We start from the raw sequence: 22,741 nt of genomic DNA on the forward strand, positions 1-22,741 counted from the left end.
CTTGCACGTTCTCCCTGTAACTGCATGGGTTTTCTCCGAGATCTTCAGTTTCCTCCCACACTCCAACGACAAACAGGTTTGTAGGTTAATTGGCTTGGTATAAGTATAAATTGTCCCTAGTGTGTGTAGGTCAGTGTTAATGTACGGGTATCGCTGGTCAGTGTGGACTTAGTTGGCTGAAGGGCCTGTTTCCGTTCTGTATCTCAGAACTAAAATAAACTAAACTGAAGTATATTTTTTAGGTGATACACAATGTAGCCACGGTGTGTTGGGTGTTTAGGGTGGTTGACAAGATGTTATTCAAGACTGCTGCATATTGTGTCAAGCAACTTAACAGTTATTAGAATTATACTCATCCAGGCAGGTAAGAATATTTCATCAGACTGTAGATAATAGAAAGGTTTTGGTGTATGTGAAGGCGACTCACTTTCCACAAAATACCTAGCCTCTTATCTTATCTCATAACCATAGCATTTATATGGCTGGACCATTTAGTAAGCTGGTCAATTGTGGCCCTCAGGGTAAAAAAACTCTGCCATTGAGTGATGTGGATGGTGAGGGTCTATCTTGTTGTAGATGATCATTGCCTGGAACATCTGTGCACAAATGTTACTTGCCACATATCAATCCATTTCTGAATACTATATCAGTTTCTGCAATTACCCCATTTGAAGCCTGATAGAATGATGGATGTAGAACACTGTGATGTTGAATAGGGCAACAGGGCTTAGAAGCAAAAGATAATATCGATCAAGCCCCAAAACTTAATACCCACATACAGTCAAGGAATTTATAATACACTTGTATCACGTATTGTACACTTGTCTATGGCAGTGCCATGTCCTCTAACACAGTAGGTCATGGATTTAATCCCTACCCACTTAAATATTCAAGTACTTCTGAAGCCTCCTTGTAAATTAAACTAATGCTTATTTTCCACCCCATATATTAATTTTACACTGAGATTTCAGAACTGTTCAAGTTCTGGAGTGGATATTGAATTCATGATCTACTTGTTTAAAGGGCAGCGTAATGTCAAATTAGACAAGGGAAAAAACCCAGACTTTTTGCACTGTTCATGGGATTTAAGTTCTAGGGCTTTAATATTACAGCATTAGTGTAGTACCTTATCATTGTCACTATATTTTGGGGACGGTTAAATTGGGGTCCTGAACACCTAATCAAATAGATCTAAAAAGGCAATTTCTCAAAATGTTCAGAAAAGGAATGGGTGGCGTTTCGGGTTGAGACCTTACTTCTCGATCTCTCCAGAGATGCTGCCTGTCCCGCTGAGTTATTCCAGTTGTTTGTGTCTATTCTTTGGTTTCTTTAGTCAGAGGGTGGTGAATCTGTGGAATTCTTTGCCACAGAAAGCCGTGGATACATTTAAGGCAGAGATAGATAGATTATTGTGTAGGGATGAACTGCGGGTGCTGGTTTAAAACAGAAGACAGACACAAAAGGCAGCAATAATTCAACGGGGGGGGGGGGGGGGGGGGGTCAGGCATCATCTCTGGAGAGAATGAAGAGAGCAAAGGGGGGAAAAAAGACTGGAGTCTGAAGAAGGGTTTCGGCCCGAAACGTTGCCTATTTCCTTAGCTCCATAGATGCTGCTGCACCCGCTGAGTTTCTCCAGCATTTTTGTGTACCTTAGAATTAGATAGATTCTTAGTTGTGGGGAGAAGGCAGAAGAATGGGGTTAGGAGGGAGATTCTTAGTTGTGGGGAGAAGGCAGGAGAATGGGGTTAGGAGGGAGAGATAGATCAGCCAGAAACTCAGCGGTTGAATGGCGGAGTAGACTTGACTGATCAGGGGTGGGGGTGGGTGGGGACAAGAGTAGACTTGATGGGCCGAACGGCCTAATTCTGCTCCTTCCACTTACGATCATAAAGCAGCATCTGCAGTTCAGTTCCTTCCCAACCCAGCGCTCGGCGCCTTCTGTTGAATCTCGTTGCTGAGCAGCAACGGAATCCGCCTTCAAAATGCCGCCCGCAGCCAATCACGGGCCTTGTTACTGGGCGGTGAGCGGGGCACCGGGTGTTTCCAGGGTAACCGCCGCTGCTCTGGAATTGTCTTGGCATCGCCGTCGAAGTTAGTGATCGATAAACTATTGCCCACGGTATCACTGTCCAAGATGGTAAGTGAGGCCCGGGAGAGCGTCGGCCCGGCACAGTGGCAGCTCCTGGGAATAATCGGGACACTTGCTGGATCTTTTGGCTGGTTCCTTTTTTTGAGGGGGACTGCGGAAGAGTTCCGATGGTTGCCCTGGGTATGGGTCACAAACCCCGATGGAGAAAATGCCCACGAAGCCCTCCAGTGCCACACCCATGGACCCGGACTCCTCGTGTAAGATGTGTAGGGATGAACTGCGGGTGCTGGTTTAAACCGAAGACAGACACAAAAGGCGGGAATAATTCAACGGGGGCGGGGGTCAGGTATCATCCCTGGAGAGAATGAATAGAGAAAAGGGGAAAAAAGACTGGAGTCTGAAGAAGGGTCTCGACCCGAAACGCCACCTATTTCTTTTCTCCAGAGGTGCTGCCTGACCCGCTGAGTTACTCCAGTATTTTTGTGTCTATTTCCTCATGCAAGAACCGTGAGGGGCGATGTGGGGAGTGACAGAATAGCGACAGCATTTTCTCACTTTACTCCATCATCTGCAGAAGAGTCTCAACCGTGCTAAATGGGACAGACTGGACAGATCTGAGGTCATAATTGGAAATCCACGCCATCTTGCAAAAGCCAAGCTATTCTATCTTCAACTTTTCCTATACATGCACCTGTGCAAATGTCTTTTAGATATAGTTATTGTACCTGCCAACCTCTTTCCCTGGCATCTCATTCCATGTATCCACCACCCTTAGTGTGAAGATGTTTCCCCACCAGTTCGTATGAAATCTCCCCTCCCCTCACCATTTTTGTGTCCAATTAGCCAGCTCTCCCTGGATTCATGCAATTTAACCTACAGAGTAACCTGTTGTGCTAAACCTTATCAAACTGCTTGCTGCAAAGAAAACGTTTACTGCCCTGTCCTTAATCAACCTTTTTGGTTACCTTCTTCAAAAAATCTCAATCAAAATCATGAGACGCTATCTCCCATTCATAAAGCTGTGCTGATTGTCTCTCATCAATCCCTGTCTTTCCAAATATTCCAAATAGATTGACAGCCCCTGTCAAGGAGGAGCCACTTCACAAGAGGAATCTCAGGCACAGGATATAGGGAAGGAAGCCCAAAATGTTATACCGACGTTGATGAAGTACTCAGTTTGAAAATACTGAGCCTTGCTGTCTGAGGATTATCATGCTGGCTTTTCAGTTACCCGTACTCCAACTTGTACTTGGCCACATAAAGTTGGGAACGGTGTGGACAAACTATTTTAAATGCTTGCCTGCCTGGTCCCTGCTATGTTTTTGCAGTATGGAATGGAATAAAGTTAAAATTACACATCTATGCCATTACCAACTCTCTCCACCATAGGTTAAAAGTTTAAGAAAGAACTGCAGATGCTGGAAAAATCAAAGGTAGACAATAGGTCCACCATAGTAGACCATAGGTAGTATTTACAGAAACACTTTTTGCAGAATGTTGCATTGAGCACCAAACTGATTATTCATTCAATGTTCCCTGCCATTTATGCATCATCTAATAAGAGGTTTATGAACTATTTTGCTTTCTAGTTCATAAATTCTTACATGCAAAACATCATAAACTTCTAAAACAATGAATTTCTTGACAGTTGCATCATTACCCAAGATGTGTCATGGATGATTGATTTAACAGAAGCTGAACGTATTAGTTGTTCTTTTGATTTAAACATGATTTTTTTTCTCTGTGAAACAGTTATTGAAGCGTATATGAAAACATGTTTGCACTGATTTGCTAAAAGTCTAAGAAAAAGATGCAATATTTCATAATTTTGCTTGTGTCAATGTTTTACAATATAATGTGCATTTTCTACTTTTATATTAACAGGCTTCAATTTGCCCAAGAAAAGAAGCAGCCCTTCAGCAGGCTAGGAATATAGAGTCCCAAAATCATAGGGATGAAATTTATAAAGAATTTCTTGAAAAATTGAGTAAAGAAAAGTCTATATTGGCAAAAGTAAGGGCTGATGAAATGGCATCACGAAAGCAATTCCAAAGAATTTTACAGGAGATCGAACAGGAAAAAATGATGGAAGAAACAATTATGAAGGTGAGCAAATTTCTAGATTTTGTATTGCTGTGTGAAATACACTGGAATCACAAATACATCACTGCTGTGTTTCATATTAACTTCCTTTATTACATAAGAATAGGACCTATGTATAAGAAGTGCAAAAAGTGTGACTATAGCAATAGATTTTATAACAATAGTGGTATTAAGCCATAGTAATTTTATCAAATCTTCCTCTTAAGTACATTTTACAATCCTGGCCAAATTATCATTGAGTAATTTGAATTCTATTTTTACCTCCCCTGACTTTTTGTATTAAGAAACTGTTGTTCTATGTTGACCTAATTTAATATAATTATTATCCAATAACATGTTCACCTTCACCTCTTGTGTGTTATTTAGTTTGATTTAATGTGGTAGTTTTTTTTTATGTACTCTTGGCCTTGATTGCCTTGATTGCTTAAGATTGCCTTGATGCCGAGTTCCTTTCACAATATCTTGTGAATAGAGGGCTTGAGTTGTGTTGTCAACAAATTAAGAAAGACAAAGTTGTAGCAGCAATGGGCAATTGGTTCATTATTGTCACGTGCTGAGATATAGTGAAAAACTAGGTTCTGTTCTCTGTTTGTTTTTCCGGTTTGCACTATGCGATGCACCCATGTATGGTATGATTTGCCTGGATAAATAGAGAACAGAACCTTGTGTTACAGCAACAAAGAAAAATCATTTTCGGTAAAAAATCGTGGAAGACAGAATCAATGTTGCGGGGTGGGAGAAGGCTGGTTTGCGTGATGGACTGGGCTGCATTCACAACTAACTGCAATTTCTTGGGATCTCAGGCAGAGCGGCAGAGCAGGACTCATACCAAGCTGTGTTGTATCCAGATAGGATGCATCTGTAGAAATAGAGACATTAGTGCGTTTTCTTGGCCAATCAGGGCAAACATTTGGTGATATTTACACAAAGGAACGTGAAGCTCTAGACATTCTACACTTCAGCACCATTCATAAAGACTAGGATATGTTCTTCACTACCTCCTGAAGTTGATAACTAGCTGCTTTATTTTGCTGGCCTTGAGGGACAGGTTGTCTTGACACCATGCTACAGTCTTGTTATTGTTTGGGAACTGACCCACTACAATGGTGTCATCAGCAAATTTGTAAATGGAGTTGTGGAGAATTTGACTGTGCAGTCGTGAGTGTATAGGGAGAATAGTAAGGGGCCGAAACTTACAATACACTGGTTTTGAAAATTCTCATTGAAGAAGTTTTGTCGCCTATCCTTACTGATTGCAGTCCGTGGGAAAGGAATCAAGGATTAATTTGCAGGGGGGGGGGGGTGTTGAGACTAAGATCCTAACATTAGGAGATCAATTTGGTTTGATTATGGTGTTGAAAGAGGAGCATAGTCAATAAATAAGAGTCTGATGTAGGTGTCCATGTTATATGAATGTTATTCAGTTCTTCCTTTCTCTTCACAAAAGGTATTGGAGCAGGACTGAGTGGTGACCTGTAGGGTTCACAGAACCGAGGCACTCTTGACAGTTAATTGTAATTTCTTACAATAGCTTACAGCTTTGTGTGGAGGTTTGAAATAGTGGACCTTCACTCATATTGGGAAATGAAATTTCATTACACTAAAATTACATAATCAATGGTTCTGTCGTTAAATATAATTTTAAAAAACTTATTTTGGGTTGCACCAGTCAAGATTGCATTAAAGATGCAACCACTGAGTATTTCTTTGGAATCACAGATGTTGTCTAACCTATTGAAGGATGGGTAATTAAGGATAACATGTTGCACTCAAAGACTGTGGTTTTACAGATGTGATGCAACAAATTCTAGACATTAGAAACAAAATAATTAGAAAAATATAAGCCTGAATTTAGATAAGTTTATGGGGTTTTTTTCAGGAAAAATTGTGCATAATGCAATGAGGTGTCGTCTGTTCCAGACTTTGGATTTAGTTTATTGTTGTCACGTGTACCAAGGTACAGCGAAAAGCTTTTTTGTTGCGTGCTATCCAGTCAGCAAAAAGTCTATACATGATTACAATCAACCATCCACAGTGCACAAATGCAGGATAAAGGGAATAACGTTTAGTGCAAGATAAAGTCTGATAAAAGGTAGTCTGAGGGTCTCCAATTAGGTGGATGATAGTTCAGGACCATTGTCTAGTCGGTGATAAGATGTACTGAGAAATTGGCAAATAATCAAGAAGACCTTGTAATTAGAATGTTAATTAAGAGGTTAAATTGGATACATTAGACAAGTTTTGGATTAATTTGGTTGTATTGAGTAAAACTAATTGTAGTTCAAGTTCTAAGGCTAATCTGTTAATTTGGATCAATCATTGAAAATGTTTTTTTGATGATCGGGTTTACATTGATTGACGTTCGTGATTTCTTGTCCATTTATTGTTCTGGACATTTGATGTCATAAATAGGCAGAAAAGAGAAAAATACTGAAGGCCAAGCAGTTGGAACAGGAGGAAAGGATAGCCAAGGAGCTTGAAAGACTAAAGTATGAGAAACTAAAAGATGAAAAAATGAGACAGCAAGTCCGAGAAAACAGGCAAGTTAAAGAAAGATGTCATGTTATATATTGTTCCATTACCTCAGTGCTGTTATTTAATTAGTTCTTGAAGCATGTTTAAGAAGGCTCAGGTACTCACAACGGCATCACTGGAAATAAATACTAAAACTGATGGCCAAAAAGATTTTGTTAATAAAGAATAAACATTGAAATCCCACGTCCCAGATAAGCTGCAGTTACAAAGTGGTTTGTGGTTAAGTGTAAATGTAAATTCTCAGATGGATAAAACAATAATTCTGTTTTTATGCACAACTCCTCCAGATCCATATTATGACTTGTCCCATTATTATCCTCACTTTGGTGCTTCTCCAGTTGTCATTTAATCACTCCTGTTTCGTATCTGACCAACCTTTTAATATTTGTTCACCTACCTTGTTTCTCTTCCTTGCTTCTGTGTTAGCTTTCATTGTATAAACTGTAATTGCAAAGAAAATGAGGCAGCATTTCTGAGAAAACGGACAAGTTGTCATGTTTATATAGTGCTTCCATACATTCTCAATACTGCTATTTAAAAAAGTTCTTGAGACATAGATGCTGGGCCTTGGCACAACAAACAAACTGCAGGCATTACCCAGTGGGTCAGGCAGCATCAGTGGAGGCAAAGGGATAGTTATTTTGGGTCCAGACCTTTCATCTTCCAAAGAAAACAAGTGCAAACTGTGTTCATATCTCTCTAAAGCTATCTTATCCATGAACTTGTTCAGTTGCCTTTTAAGCATTGTAATTGTATTTGCCTCTACAGCTTCTTTGTGGCAGTTTGTTCCATTTACTCGCCATCCTTTGTGTGGAAAAAGTTGCCTCTCAAGTCCCCTTTAACATATTTTTTAGAACCCAACCTATCCAAGTCACCTCCTATTAATTGAGGCTACGCAGATTGGGTAAGAGGTTGGAAGAATGAAGAATTACCTTATTGAGATGCAGAAGATCCTGAAGGCATAGTAGGCAAGATGTTGAGAGGTTCTCATTAGTCAGAAAGAGTCAAATGAGGGTTCAGAGTTACGAGACAAGGGTCACTTAAAATGGAAGTGGTGAATCTCCGGTTTATTTACCCCAAAGAGTTGTAGAGGCTAGTGCATTAGAAGTATTTAAAGTGGAGGTAGATAAACTTTAGAAAGATTAGGAAATTGTGTGTTTATGTGTGTGGGAATTAGGAAAGAGGAGCTGGGAATGGTGTAAATCAGCCACGATCGTATTGTATTGGAAGGCAGACCTCAGCGGCCGAGTCATCCTTTTGTGTTGTCTTCCTATTTCAATTAGTTATTATCTTATGATTTCTTCTTGTGTTCCTTCATTTCAAAATTTAGTATTGAGCTTCGTGAACTAGAAGCCAAGTTAAAGGCTGCTTACGTGAACAGAGAAAGAGCTGCGCAGATAGCTGAAAAAGAAGCAGATCGTTTTGAGAAGATAGTAAGTATTATGCGTTAAGATGGATATTGAAATATTTAACTTTTTTGGAAATACTTTGAAATATTTAACTATTTTTATTATATTGTGCTTCCTAAAAGTACTCCCTATATTAGATTTTTTTTCTCTTTTCCAGACATATCAGAATGTAAACTAATTTCAAATGCTAGTACATTAGGAATATGTTGCTTGTGTTTTAGCTTAAATTAACAATGTAGCTTGACTAAAGCTATGCCTTTCATTTGCAAAATATGTCTCCTAAAATGCGTTATAGGTTGTACAGAGTTCAAAACAACTTTAGAAGTAAAAAGCTTTAGCTTTTTCAAAAAGTAAAATCAGTCTGATCAAATAAAATTCAGAACCGCTGGGGAAAATGAATAATTTGTCTTTTTAAACTAGAAACGTGAGGCTGAGCTTGCTAAATTAATGAAGAAGGAAAATGAAAGAGCCATAGTAGAGCGGGCCAAGGAAGAACAGAAACGCGTTGAACAATCCGTGAGATATCAGAAGGATCTTGGAAAACAAGTTGATGAAAATGAACAAAGGAGACAGGAAGAATATGATGAATTCCTAAAAGATAAACTAAGGATTGATGAAATTGTAAGGAAAATCTATGATGAAGATCATAGGTAAGCTCTATTGCAAGTAATTACTTTCTTGAACTTTGTTTAAAAGAAGCCGTGTAATGTAAGAATATATTTCTGTGTTTGGGTAATTATCTTTCTCTGAAATGTCTTCCAAGATAATCTCCAGTTTCAGTCAAATGTAACATTAAATTATCTCTGGTGTTAAAGAGGTGGGATTAATGTTTTTGATCAGACATTATGGCCTCTGCCGAGTGTCATAAATTAATATCAAAGTTTTACATTTAATTCCATATCCTTTCAGATGCATTTAAAGTGAGATTGACCATTAGTCAAAATTGCTAACAAAATAGTATCAATGGGGACAGCATTTGATGTGCTTCAGTTGAACTTGATGATGGCAATATAGTAAACAGGAAGATCAGTTGAAACGGGTGCGCCCAAGGAGTATATGCAAGTTGTCAAATATAGTAATCTAAAGGCATAATTCCCTGTGAATAGTATGGCTTGAGACAGCACCTGTTCTGAAGCAGAATAGATTTAAATATTCTTACATTATGTATTGGACAAGATAGATCACATGGATTCTTCAGTGTCCTTTTTTCAATAGGTGCTGATTATGTGGTTGTCAGTCAGAAAAAAAATCTAGAGGAATAAGCTAAAAAAAGGCAGTCAGGAGGGCAAAAAGGGGACTGGAGATGGCTCTGTCAAGTAAGATTAAGAATAATCCCAAAAGATTTTATAACTACCGGTACATAGAGGGAAAAAGGGTAACCAGCGAGAGAATTTAACCCCTCAGGAATCAAAGCGGTCAACTCTGTGGAGCCACAGGAGATGGGTAAGGTACTCAATAAGTATTTCTCTTCTGTTTTTAGAGAAAGGCATGAGGACCAATTCACACTGCGATAGTGGATGGAGTTTTAAACATTTCATTCAAAAATTGTTAATATTTGTGTTCCGAAATTCTTGTGATATTAAAAATACTAATCTGTCCCAACTTTTATGTTAATCCACTCTTTTTGAATAGGGAAAGGGAGCTGAAGATGCAGAAGATGAGGGAAACTCAGAGGTATGTTGAGGAGTTCCAGAAGCAGCGAGCTGAATGGAAACAAATGGAACGGGAAAAAATGGAAGCCGAGAACAGAAAGATTTTGGAGTTTGCCAATGCACAAAAGAGCAGAGAGGATGAACGGATGGCAAGAGTTCGAGAACAAGATGATCATAAAGAAATGCTGTACCAAAAGGTAGGATAAATTTGTTTGCTTAGTCTGTCATGATTTACATATTATACATACTCATTTTATAAATTTCTAACAAATAACTGGCATTTTCTTCCCTACAGCTTGCTGCAGAAATTGAAAAACAACAGCACGAACGTGAAGATATGGAAAATGTCCGTCAAGAATTGTACCTTGAAAAAGTGGAAGAAGCTCATAGACAGCAACAAATTGTTAGTATCAGAAAGACTTCTCACCAGTTTATTACCAAGAGTTGCATTGTTTGTGGCATTGTGCGGGTTGAAACAAGATTATTAAAATGTGCAAATATTGTATTTTTGCTGAAAGATGCCAATCAAATTGAGCCTGTTGTACTTATATATGTCCACTATGGTAAGAAACTGACCTGAGAAAGTAATTGGTAATTCTCAATGACATCATATCAAATACATCGTCACTCTTCTTCATTGTGCAGCAGAGGTCCAATTATACCGGATGATAATGCAACAAGTGTAACAAGTTTATATTTGTTTTTGCAGGCAGAGATGGAAAAGCAAATTCGTCAACGGCTTGAATTACAAAAGACATACCAAGAGCAATTGGCTTTCAAACAGAAGCGCCTACAGGCAGAGAAGGAGGAAGAAGATGAGCTACGGAGAAAGATGTTGGCCAAACTTGCCGAGGATGACCGTATTGAGCAGATGAATGCACAGAAACGGCGTATGAAACAGCTTGAACATAAGAGGGCTGTGGAGGAAATCCTTGCAGATCGACGCGAACAATTTGAAAATAACAGAGTATGTTGTGAACTTTACTTGAAATTCAATTATTACTTTGTTTCCCATTTTATACTACATAATAATTAATGCTCCATGCAAATTGATATTGAATAATATTTTGGGGGGATTTGATTTAGCAAGATTTGAAATTCCTTTACAGAAAATCTGGACTGCACCTCCGCAGTGTAAATGTGCATGTATTCAAACCAGGGAAGATGTTTTTTAAATATAAATTGTATTTCAAAGGTGTGACACTTGTCCAAATTCAGTCAGTGTTGCACAACTTTCTAATTGTGAGAAAGCAAGAATCTGTTTCTGAATAAATGGCTTTCAGTGAATTCTGATTAATATCTTCTTAATAGAAACGAGAACTTGAAGCACGCCAGCAAGAAGAGAAGAGGGAGGCAGCTCTTCAGGCTGTAATTGAGGAAGAAAGGCAGAAACTTCTCAAACTGCATGCCAGTAAGCTGCTTGGTTACCTTCCAAAGGTATGTCACATGAGAAATACTATTAATTTTGAAAATGAATTGCAGTATTATGGGGATTTTGTTCTTTGGAAAATATAACTTATTAAGATATTAACAGATAGTAGCAGTGACAATTGAAGCATCATTTGATGGTGACACTCTCCCAGAGACCTGGAGTTCCTCACTACATGCAAAGATAACGCAGAAACATTTAGAAGTTATGGGAAATCTGAGCTTTTCTGTCCGCTTGCTACCTTGTTCAAACTTGTAGAGTAATTGATGTTGATATAAGTATCTTCAATTATAAACCTATTGTTTTTCCACCACACACTGGTATAACAAAGAAGTAGGCAGGTAATTTGTACCTGTAGCTTTCTGTTTCAATTGTATAATGTCATTCTGTAAAGGAAAGGAATTATTTCCTGGTCTTTTACTACATTTTGATTTGAAACAAAACAAAAACATTTTCACTAAAGACTGAAACAAAACATTGATGAAAACGAATGCATTTGTTGCTGCAACCTCAAATTCCAGATTCATATTTTTGACGATGCACACCCACAGTTCCCATCACTTTGAGGCTGCAGTAAATGAATACAAGGTTTCAGAAGGACTACACTTGCGACTCTGAAGTTTTTAAGATGTAAAATATATCTTAAGTAAGCTATAAAGCTTATTTGAAGAGCAGGGGAATTTCAAAGGATGGGTCCAATATCAATAGAGAACAAAGTTGATTATCATTGAATCGGGAGTCTGTACTTGCACCAAAGTTCTCTCACCAAAATATTCAAGTATCTTAGACAGGTCGTGATACTCTGGATTATTAATTTATGAATTATAAAAGTGGGAGGTTTATAGAATAATTATTTGGCAGATGAACCAGGAATATAGAGAGGGGATATTTCCAAAATAATTTTGCAAAATTTGAAATGAAGAAATCAACCTTGTGATTAAGCAACACATGACCTAGACCACTCTGTCTGAAAAAGTTCACTGACATGGAATTAGAATTTAAGATGAGATATAATAGTATCAAGTTTTGAAAGCATTAACCATCTACCTGTATTTTCTACTTTTTGAGACAATAACAGTTGTGTTATCAAAGCAGCTTACAATGAGGTGGAAAGGTTTTCATGGTTAATGTAATGCTTCTAAATAGTATTGCACAGCTAAATGATAAAATAGAGGACATTTGGGATATATTAGAGAATTCTAGAAAGATAAATAATTTGAGAAAATGTTTTCTCAACAAGTGAATTGGAATGAAGGAAAGCTGTTACTAGTCTAGATTAGTTAGCAATACTAACATCAGTTGTGGGGTGATGAGGAAGGGGGGAGGGGTCAATAAAGGAGAATGGCAAAAAAGTGTCAACATCAAGCATATTGATAGTGCCTTTTCGGACTGCGGAAGAGCATGCCTACAGATTGATGTGTGGGGTCTGTGTGCAGTTTGTATGTTCTCCTTGTGACCACATGGGTTTATTCAGGTGCTCCAGTTTCTTTCCTCGTCCCAAAGACATGTGGGTTTGTAGGTCAATTGGCCTCTGTAAATTGCACTTTGTGTGCAGGGAGTGGAAGAGAAAATGGAATAACATAGAACTAGTGTGAATGGATGTGTTCAAGAAGGAACTGCAGATGCTGGAAAATCGAAGGTACACAAAAATGCTGGAGAAATTCAGCGGGTGCAGCAGCATCTATGGAGCGAAGGAAATAGGTAACGTTTCGGGCTGAAACCCTTCTTCAGACTGATAGGGTCCGGCGGGCGGGCATGAACATTGAATTCTCCCAATTTTGTTAGCCCTTGCTGTCTCCTCCCCTTCCTGAGGCAGCGTGAAGTGTAGATGGTGTTCATGGAAGGAAGGTTGATTTGCGCGATGGTCTGGGCTACGTCCATAACTCTCTGCAATTCCTTGCAGTCTTGGATGCTGCTGTTCTCTAGCCATGCTGCGATGCAACCCTATAAAATGCTTTCTACAGCACTCATGTGGAAGTTAGTGAGGATAGTTGGGGACATGCCAAACTTCCTAACCTTCCAACGTAGTAGAGGCATTGGTGTGCCCTCTTGGCCACACTTCAACTGGGCTTATTGTATAAATATTATTAAGATGGTAGTGTTATTGTTGTGTTGGTTAAGCTAATTGTTTTTATACGTGTCTTTGACAGGGGATATTTAAAGATGAACATGACCTTGATCTGTTTGATAATGCCTTCAAAGAGACTTTCAAGAAAGGAAATGCCAATCTGTCTTCAGATGAAGGGTGGAATTGTCAGACCTGATCCCATTGTCGTATTACATTTCGTACAACCACAACCTACGTAGCCATCTCAAACAGCTCAGTTGCACTTGGATATAAAATTATATTGATTCCTATTTAATCGCAGTTGAAATGTATCTGATATGAATATTGAAAGCATATATCATAAATATTATGAATAAAGTTTAATTACAATAAAAATGTTTTAAAAGAAGTGGAATATAGCATAATAAATATTGGTTTTGAAGTTGATGGGGAATTACTGGAATCCAAGGAAGTTTGAAAAAAAATTCATACGTGCAATATATTGTCTTATGGTCAACTATCAGCTTAACTGAAAGCATAGAGTGGAGGAAAAATATGCACACATTCTGGACCAGTGGAGTAACAGAAGTTCGCACTAGAGGTAGCTTAATCATTGACTTCTCTTTGAATGATCTAAATCCTCTCACATACTTTGAGTTTTGAGATCAGCATAACTAATTCCATGTGTCTGCCTAGTCCAAAACATGTTAAAATTACATAAAGCAGTGCCTTGTATCTTCACACAGTGCTACAATTGTTACAAGAATTGATTTAATCTGTGAGAGGAAGAGATTTATTAAATTCAGATTGAGTCATGGCATATTGCAGCTGCTTGCATTGAAAAATTGATATGAACTGCACAACGTAGGTGATCTACATTTGGATTATATTGCAAGAAATCAGAACAAATTGACATTCATTCCTATCAATACAGGAATTTGTTAACCACAACAAAATCAATCTCATAACTGTGTAGGTGATGCTTATCTGTGATGTGCTACAGAATAGAAAAATCGGTTTACAGTGATCAAGAAATGGCCATACTGATTTCTGCATCTTTGGCATTTCGAGAAAAATGGAATAGATGTTTCCTCTGATCACTAGGCTAACTAAGTGTCCAACCCATTATTAACAGTTGTTTGGTGAATTTAGTTGTAAAAAGGCTTGCTGGTCACTGCCACCGCAACCCACAAATGCCAACAAACAAGGTTGTGATGTGGGAACCCACCCATGAAAGACGTGACCCGGGACGGACCATCAAGATGATGCTGAAGACGTTACTGAGAGACTCATGTAGAGACAAAAGAGGGGCTTGCCAGCTGCATGGAGAACAGAGATGTGTGGTGCGTCCATCACCGTTCCCGTCGGAAACCAGAACCACTGCGTCGCTAATGTTTTCAACGATTATAATGATGGTGAGTTGTAAAAAAAGATGACTAGGAATACAGTGCTGGATTGAAGTGCTTGATCCCCAGTTGAATTTTCTATTGTCCTTATTCATAGATGACATTTAAATACTTTAAAACCGAAACAATTTAAGTCACTTGACTTAGTCATGGAAAAGTATGAACGAACACCAGTGACTTCAAAGGAAAATAAATGAAAATGTAGGAAGTAAAATTAGCCAACAGGTCTTCTGCTGTCAATCTGGGTCACTTCAGGCAATCAGATATTAGAGGCTAATTATGAAAACCCATGTACCATTTCAAGATTTGGGATTTAATAGAGAAGTATGCAGACAATCGTCAGGTTTGCAGCAAGTAAACATCCGATATTTAATAGACAAGTACGATAAAGAGAAAAAGGAAATAAAAAATGTAGAAAATATCTTTATTTCATTCAAATAATTGTATAATATTAAAACATGAATAGATTTTGCAAACTTGAAATTGCATTCAAATGTATGGTTTACAATATTAAGTTATTACTCTGCCTTTTCTTCCAATCAGTTTCCCCATTCCAATGCTTTAATAAATTCTTCCTCAGTGAAGGAGAGCAGTTTAGCAGCTTCCACATGCATCTTTAAAAAAAACACAGTTGAGATCTGTTAGTGCTATGATAATACCATTCAATCACCAGATTATTTTAATATTCTTAATTTCCAAAAATGGCAAGGTTACCAATTGCCGCTTCTCTCATTTTCACATCATACCTTTTGCCTTTTTAAGATGTCTATCAACTTCATCTGTTTCTTAAAGCCAGTCATAAGCTCATTTTTCTGCTTTTCCAACTTATTGTTTTCTAACTTCAGCTGTTCAATTGTTAGTTTTTCTTGATTAGTTATGTCCTGCACATAAGAAATTAGCATGTATTACATTACTTTTATTTTAGTTTTGTCCAGTCAAGCACCTTCCAATTTGAAATAATGGAGAGGGGCAGAGCACTTTCAGCAGTCTGAATCCAGTGGACAATGCAAATAAATACCATGTTCCTCGAGGACTCTGAGAGCTGGTATTTAGTAGCTTCTTTGGATGAATTACCACAATACCATTCAATTGGTAAAATAAGCAAGTAATGAGCTGCCTTAGTGTCAGACTATCAGATGACCTAGAACAAAAATTGGCAGCTAAGGAAATGAAGAAAATATACAGAAAAGAATCAGTACAAATGCAAGGTTACCAAGAATGATGGAAATAGAAAAGGTAGATGCCATACATGGAGATAGAAACTAAAATTTCAGTGATCCTAAAGCATTTTTGTTCCCATGTCAGTCTCATCTAGACCCACAGGACTGGAGTGGAAACAAGTAATCCTCAACACTGATAAACCACCTTGGATGCTTAAAAGTCAATCAAAACCACAGACATGGGGCCTTTGGCCCAGCTCGTCCATACCGATCAAGATGCCCATCTATGCATCCCATTTGCCCACCTTTGACCCATATCCCTCTAAACCGTGACTATCCTTTTACCTGTTTAAATGTACCTTAAATTCAGGGAGTTTGGGTAGAAAAGGATTCAAGGCTTGAGTGACTCTTCTCTCAACGGTGCCCTCAAGAGTGGCTGAATGTGGAATTGATCATTTCCCCCAATATCTTTATCTTACCTTATTACTTTGCTTCACTTTATTAAGCTCCGCCTTGTATTTGTCGGTCTCTTCTAATGCCCGATTCAGACGAACCTCTGTGGCATTGTGGTTTGTTACAAATTGCTTCTGGGCTCTTTTCTGGGTCTCTAATTCCTAGGATAACAATTACATGATGAAGAAGTCACTGAATGTTCACTTATACAACATCAAAATATTAAAAGATACATTATTTATAATATTTCACTTTTACATAAAAACCTATCAAACTCTGCATGTATGTAAAGCATTTCTGAAAAAAGTCACTGAGCCAATTTGCTGGCTCTTTTTTATCGAGACATTATCTGATGGAAGAAAGTAAGAAATATTGATTTTAAGCTATAGGCCCTTCAATATCTGGATTTTAAAATGCTAATTACATTATTAAATGACCCAAAACCACAACCAACAATTTGGTAGGGGAAAGATCTTGACATGATTTTTTGATATTCAAACACTTTCATTTGGCCAGGTTCATGAATAGGCATGAAACAAATGTTGGCAAATATCTGTGCTTGGTGTACAATATCTATTGCACCATTGAGGCATGTTGTACAGCTGTTACAAAATAATTAAAAAATATATAATATAGCTCTTAGCTCAGTCTTACACAAGGCAGGATAAAAATCAGTCTGAAGATGGGTCTGAAGATCATCAGTCCGAAGAAGGGTCTCGACCCGAAATGTCACCCATTCCTTCTCTCCAGAGATGCTGCCTCTCCCGCTGAGTTACTCCAGCATTTTGTGTCTATCTTCGATTTAAACCAGCATCTGCAGTTCTTTCCTACACAGGATACAAATCACTACTTGCGCATTACAATGTGGGTGTTGCTTGTCAACGATGCACCATCCTGCAGCAGAAGAGGAATCTACTTCAATTTACCTTGATCTAACACACTTCTCAGCATCTGCATACAATGGTGTCTTGCGCTTCTTGTGCGTAGTGGTGGAAAGATTGGTGGAAACAGGGCCGTGATGTGAACGCTCTTTCCTTAACGTCAATTATCAACTGTGGTGTGATGATTGCCACAGGATTCATGCAGGTCCTTGCTGATAAATATGCGTATACCCAACAGACATGTGTAGCATATATATAACAAAAGCCATGTTGCCAAATCAAATCCAACATAGCAGACTGTCAGCACACAGAAATACGGGGGATAAATTTGTGTAATTTGTGCAAAACAGTATTGAATGTTTGTATAGCCTCCGAGAATGTCAGATTAATTTTTTGCACGGTTCCTGTATTTTGTATATATTTATTACTTGAATAAGGTCTATTTTGATTTTTTTTAAATATGTTTCCACTGCCTACACTACAGGATCTCTGTAGTACTCATCACAACAGCTTTCAGATCTGTTGTATTCTCCCACATATTTCACAAGTAGGTTAGTATGACATGATAGCCTTTATCACCAGCAAGGATTGAGAGCAAGTCCAAAGTGATATTTAACAGCCTAGATAGACACAAAGTGCTGAAGTGACCCAGCAGGTCAGGCAGGATCTCTGGAGAAAAAGGATGAGTGATGTTTCCCATCTGAGTTACTCTAGAGTTGAAGAATCGCAACAGTTTGAAGAATGGTCCCAAGCCGAAACGTTATCCATCTTTTTTCTCCAGAGTTGCTGCTTGACCCACTGACTTTGTATCTATTTTTGGTATAAACCAGCATCTGTAGTTCTTTGTTTCTACCTTAACTGCCTAGGTTGTCCATGAACAACTCGTCTCTGAGTGATAACAATATCTGGAATATCACTTAGAAATCTTTCACCAGTTGCCCCCCCAATTATCATTGCATCTACATAGACATCATCATAATAATCATAATCACAATCATATTTTATTAGCCAAGTACGTCTTGCAACATACAAGGAATTTTCATAATGGAATTAATACTTCCTCCTGTCTTTTACTTTTGCAAAGTAAATTTATAAATGAAATCATGTCAAATAATGGTCAAGTAATCACACTTGTATATTCCCACTGGGTCCTCTTTGGTTCTGTATGCTCTACTCTTCTTCATGGTGCGATCCCACTGACCCACTGATCTTATCCAAACTGGTCTTTCTGTCACACAAGTTCCACACCAACATGATTCAGTCTTCACACCCTTTCATGTAGAAGCAAACAACTGCAGATGCTAGCTTATATCAAAGTGCTGAAGTAACTCAGTGGGTCAGGCAGCATCTCTGGAGAAAAAGGATGGGTGGTGTTTCCCGCTGAGTTACTCCAACACTTGGTGTCTACCTTCAAAGCCTTTAAACTGGTCCAGCAATCTTCTCAGCATCAAACCACATTTCAAGAAGGCAGCCTAAAAAATGCCAACTCCGTCAGGGACATGCATAGTTTTAAATTTAGCAAAATACATGATTAAAATAATTCTGTAGAAATAAACTACTACTTATTATGCTCAATGTAATGATAATCCATGCATTACCCATTTTGTATAACTCTGGGAGGATGCAGAAAACCTTAAAATAGAAAGTACATTTTCCATTCCTAACCATAAGATGGCAGTAACAAGTAATATTTCCAATTTGGCATCATATTTCATTGCCTAAGAATAGTTCAGTAACTATATCCAATCTTTCATATAAATTCCAAAACAGCTTTAGAATATTAATACTTCAGTTTTGATTGAGAAAAATAATATTGGCCTGCAGTGTATCTAAATAACTAATCCTTAATGAGAGCACTAAAGGCTGCAGAGCTGAAGTTTCCAGTTTGATTCCTGGTCCATACTCACTTAGATGTTGCCAGCTGCCGAAATAGATGGGAAGCATGATTGATCTCAGTGCCCAGGGAAATAGAAACATTTCCCTGGGCTTCTTGCTCCTGACAATAACCAGTGAATTCATTGAAAGCTGTATACTGGATAAGGACAAAAAAGGGCTAAAGAGCCCTGCACTCCTTGGACAAATAAAAGCGACAAAAATTTCCAGGACGTTCTGGAACCTGCGATTTAAAAAAATTGGACCCATTCTATTAATATAAGTAGCAGTAAATTAAGCGTAGTCTGCAAATCTCAGGGAAATAATAATAAAGTTTTAGCAAATGAACCGATAACTTAGAAGGTCTGAAAAGATAGTAATCCGAAGTGTGGAATTTAAATGCCAATTTAATTTGCCAAATTGACTGTACTTTTATTAAATGTTATGTGGCCTTTCACACTTGTGCATGCAAGTGGGATGGAATCACTTTGATTTTCACTCTAGGGCCAATATGAGCAAATCATTAAGGCCTATGAAACAGATCAATTGCTGCCTTGTGTAGCTATCAGGAGCTACAAAGCCCATCCACAATGTTTGTAGAAATGCAACAATTTAAATGGATCAGTTTACTTAAATGTTATAGTATGAAATATACCTTTTGCAAAGCGAGCGCTTGTTGCTGTAAACCATCACTTTTCTTTTGTGCCTCCTCAGCCAGGCTTTTATATTTCTCAATTTGAGACTGCTGGATGTTCGTTGCCTTTTGTAATCGGATGCGTTCTTCCTCTACCTCCTTTACATGGCTAGTCAAGGTATTATTTTCATCATCCTATTAAGCAACGGTAAAAACTGTGAAATATCAAAAAGATAACTTTATCCAAAATCTGTCAACTGAAATGGTCACTCAACCCACAATCACCATCAAATTAATTAAATAAAAATAGAAGAAACTAGAAATACTCAGCAGATCAAGCAGTTGCTATGGAGAAAGGAGCTGAGTTAACATTTCAGGTTAATTTTCTCTCGTCGGACATGAGAACCAGGTGATTGCTAGACTGGATCAATCACAACAAGTTGAAATTCCGGTTGGCAGAATTTGCCAGCTAAAGTGCAGAATGCTAAGACTGATTAAGCATGCAGGATATTTTCACACCAAGATAAACCATTCTTGTGAAAACCAGAGTTTGCCTGTTAAATAAACCTGTCAGTCGGGCAAATGTGTCAAGAATTTGCCATCATTCAGTTAACATCTACCAGAATGTGGCCGATGATTTTCAGAATGCCTCAATATGTTTAAATGTTAGTGGCATATATTGAAAATTTGTGGTCAGTGAGGTCACGATGGATGTTTATCCAAGCCTTTAACCCAGAATTCTCATATGTCAAAGGTCTGATATATTAAAATTTGTGGTGGGGCAACAATGGTCCATAACTATACCATCGCAAATTTAAACCACATTTCTATGTAGTGTATATCAAGTATTCTGATTAAATTAGCTTTCTCTATTTTAAATGCTATTCAGATGCATGATAAACAGGCCATATTACATTACTCACACTGATATTCTTGAGTACTCTTTCTCTGTATGTTAATGCATTGCCAATTTATCAGCCCATAGATCAATTCTTGATACAATAGTATTGAACATCATCTCTTGGAACCCCAAAGATCCCTCATACATCAATGCAGTGTCAGGGTCTTGCCGTAACCGTGGAGCGACTTCCCCCCTTACATTTGGCCTCCATAAGTGCAGCACATCACTGTTATTCATATTAAACTCCATCTACCTTTTTTTACGCTTATATTTGTTACTGATCTAAATCCAAAAGCAACAGAAATACTGTGGCCAATGGAATTCACAAGAGGTTTTATTTTAAATCAGTGTGTTGAGGAACCTACAAAGGAACAAACTATTTTAGATTCAGTAATGCACAAGGAAAAAGGGTTAATCTATGATCTGGGGTCTTCAGGGAGCAGTAATCATGATATGAAAAAATCTTATGTGAAGATTGGAAGTGATTTAGTTCAAATAGGTCCAAATAAAGCAAACTACAGATGCACGAGGCGTCTATGATAGATTGGGATCAACATTAAAATTATAACAATAAACAACCACTGGCTAACTTTTATTGACATTAAGAAATTGTTTACAAGTAATATATATCTCTAAGGCAAAAGATGTGAACTAGTCAAGTGGTTATATACACCGTATATCCCTGACAGATTCTGGTTCTCATCGTCCTGAACTATCCCTCTATTTTTTCTGTGTAGCTATAAAGGGAAATTAAAGGTTGCATTGGATCAAAATAATCAATGCATAATATGGCCAAATAAAAAACAGAAAACCTTATGATTCAGAAAACATCAGAATTAAGTAAATGACGAAGGTTGAAGCAGAATATAAGGATAAGGTTAAAAACAGATTGTAAGAACTTCTACAGATAAGTATAAAGGAAAAACAGAACCAAGTCAAGTCAAGTTTATTTTTACATGTGCAAGAATGGAGGTATAGGTACAAATGAAAATCTGGCTTGCAGCAGCACCACAGACACCTGGACAGTCAACACACAAAACAAATTATGTATAAATTAAGCATTAAATTACTAATAGAAAGAATACAGTGCCAAAAACATTAACACAAGACACAAATTGGATAAGAAAACAAGACCATGGTAGGACAAAAGGTGGTCCATAGTGTTCTGTTTGTAGAGTTAGGATTTGGGTTGCATGGGTTGGTTTGAGGATCTGATAGTTGTAGGAAAATATCCATTCCTGAACCTGGAGATGTGGGCCTTCTGTGTCTCCTGCCAGATGTTAGCTGTGAGAAGAGGACCTGGCCTACCCCTGTGGGGAAAAGTTGATGATAGATGACGGCATGCTTGACATTTTGAAGCGCGCGAGGGCAACCTTTTTACCATTGTATGCTTTCGATAGAGGCAGGGGTAGTAGGCACGGTTTTTTTTTGGCCACGATGGATGGCGTTTTTTTTTTTAGTTGTTTGAGCGATCCACTACTCAACACTTTTTCGGAAAAATTCACGCCTTTGGCGATAGTACCATGATTGCAACCTTTTTTATTTTTTTTTTTTTTGTAGTCCTACTGGGGCGCTTTTTTATTTTTAACTGCCAGGAATTTTTTTGCAGATTCTTTTGAAGCCAAATTCACTTTTAACTTCCACCGTTGAGTGCGGTGGTTGTGCCTTTTTCGTTGGATTTTTTGGCGCGTTACTTATTTGTTTCTCAGATCCTAGATAAAAGATACAGGGCTTCCTACTAACTTGTCACCCCCTCCGTTCGTTTTTCTAGCCACATGCTGCCAAGTAAGTCCTTTTACTGTGTTACGCTCCTAGCGTTGTGGTATTTCTGTATATCTATTACTTGCAGCGCATCATCTTCACTGAATCCAGATTAGTTCGTCGGCATATTGATTATAAATCTTCATTAAATTCTCCTAGATACTTCTGCGCACTACAGTGCCGGACCCATTAACTGTTACAGACTTGGTGCATACGCATAAAGAACTCTAGTTCCATGATCGGGCAAAAGGTGTCTGACATCGTGTCTTGTTTGTAGACTTTCGTCCTTGGTGGCATGGCGCCTGAGGTCCTAGTCTAATAGAATCCCATTCCTCCTGTGATGTGGGCCTTCTGGGTCTTTAGTCCAGATGTTGCTATCAGACAACGGACAGGGCCTAACTCTGGGAAA

At 38.1% G+C, this 22,741-nt stretch overlaps 2 protein-coding genes across 2 annotated transcripts in view; one reads left to right on the plus strand and one right to left on the minus strand.

Moving 5' to 3' along the window:
* Window positions 1–1,951: 1,951 nt before the first annotated feature.
* On the plus strand, window positions 1,952–14,692 carry mns1 (meiosis-specific nuclear structural 1; the record flags this gene model as incomplete). The annotated part of the gene is made up of 10 exons (XM_055660963.1): window positions 1,952–2,137; window positions 3,974–4,195; window positions 6,605–6,732; window positions 8,058–8,160; window positions 8,557–8,786; window positions 9,769–9,985; window positions 10,084–10,191; window positions 10,498–10,755; window positions 11,100–11,225; window positions 13,368–14,692. Coding segments are annotated over 10 exons (1,692 nt in total), but the record flags the coding sequence as incomplete, so codon positions are not given.
* A 383-nt stretch (window positions 14,693–15,075) lies between these two features.
* Window positions 15,076–22,741, minus strand: part of tex9 (testis expressed 9) — a 32,589-nt gene continuing 24,923 nt past the window's right edge. The window contains exons 10-13 of the mRNA XM_055660964.1: window positions 19,692–19,865; window positions 16,310–16,444; window positions 15,417–15,551; window positions 15,076–15,284 (exon numbers count right to left, since the gene is read on the minus strand). Coding sequence (XP_055516939.1) covers window positions 15,210–15,284; window positions 15,417–15,551; window positions 16,310–16,444; window positions 19,692–19,865 — 519 coding nt within the window. The 3' untranslated portion in view covers window positions 15,076–15,209. The remainder of the gene's footprint in view (window positions 15,285–15,416; window positions 15,552–16,309; window positions 16,445–19,691; window positions 19,866–22,741) is intronic.

Source organism: Leucoraja erinacea, chromosome 33 (genome assembly GCF_028641065.1).
Source record: "Leucoraja erinacea ecotype New England chromosome 33, Leri_hhj_1, whole genome shotgun sequence".
Taxonomy (NCBI): domain Eukaryota; kingdom Metazoa; phylum Chordata; class Chondrichthyes; order Rajiformes; family Rajidae; genus Leucoraja; species Leucoraja erinaceus.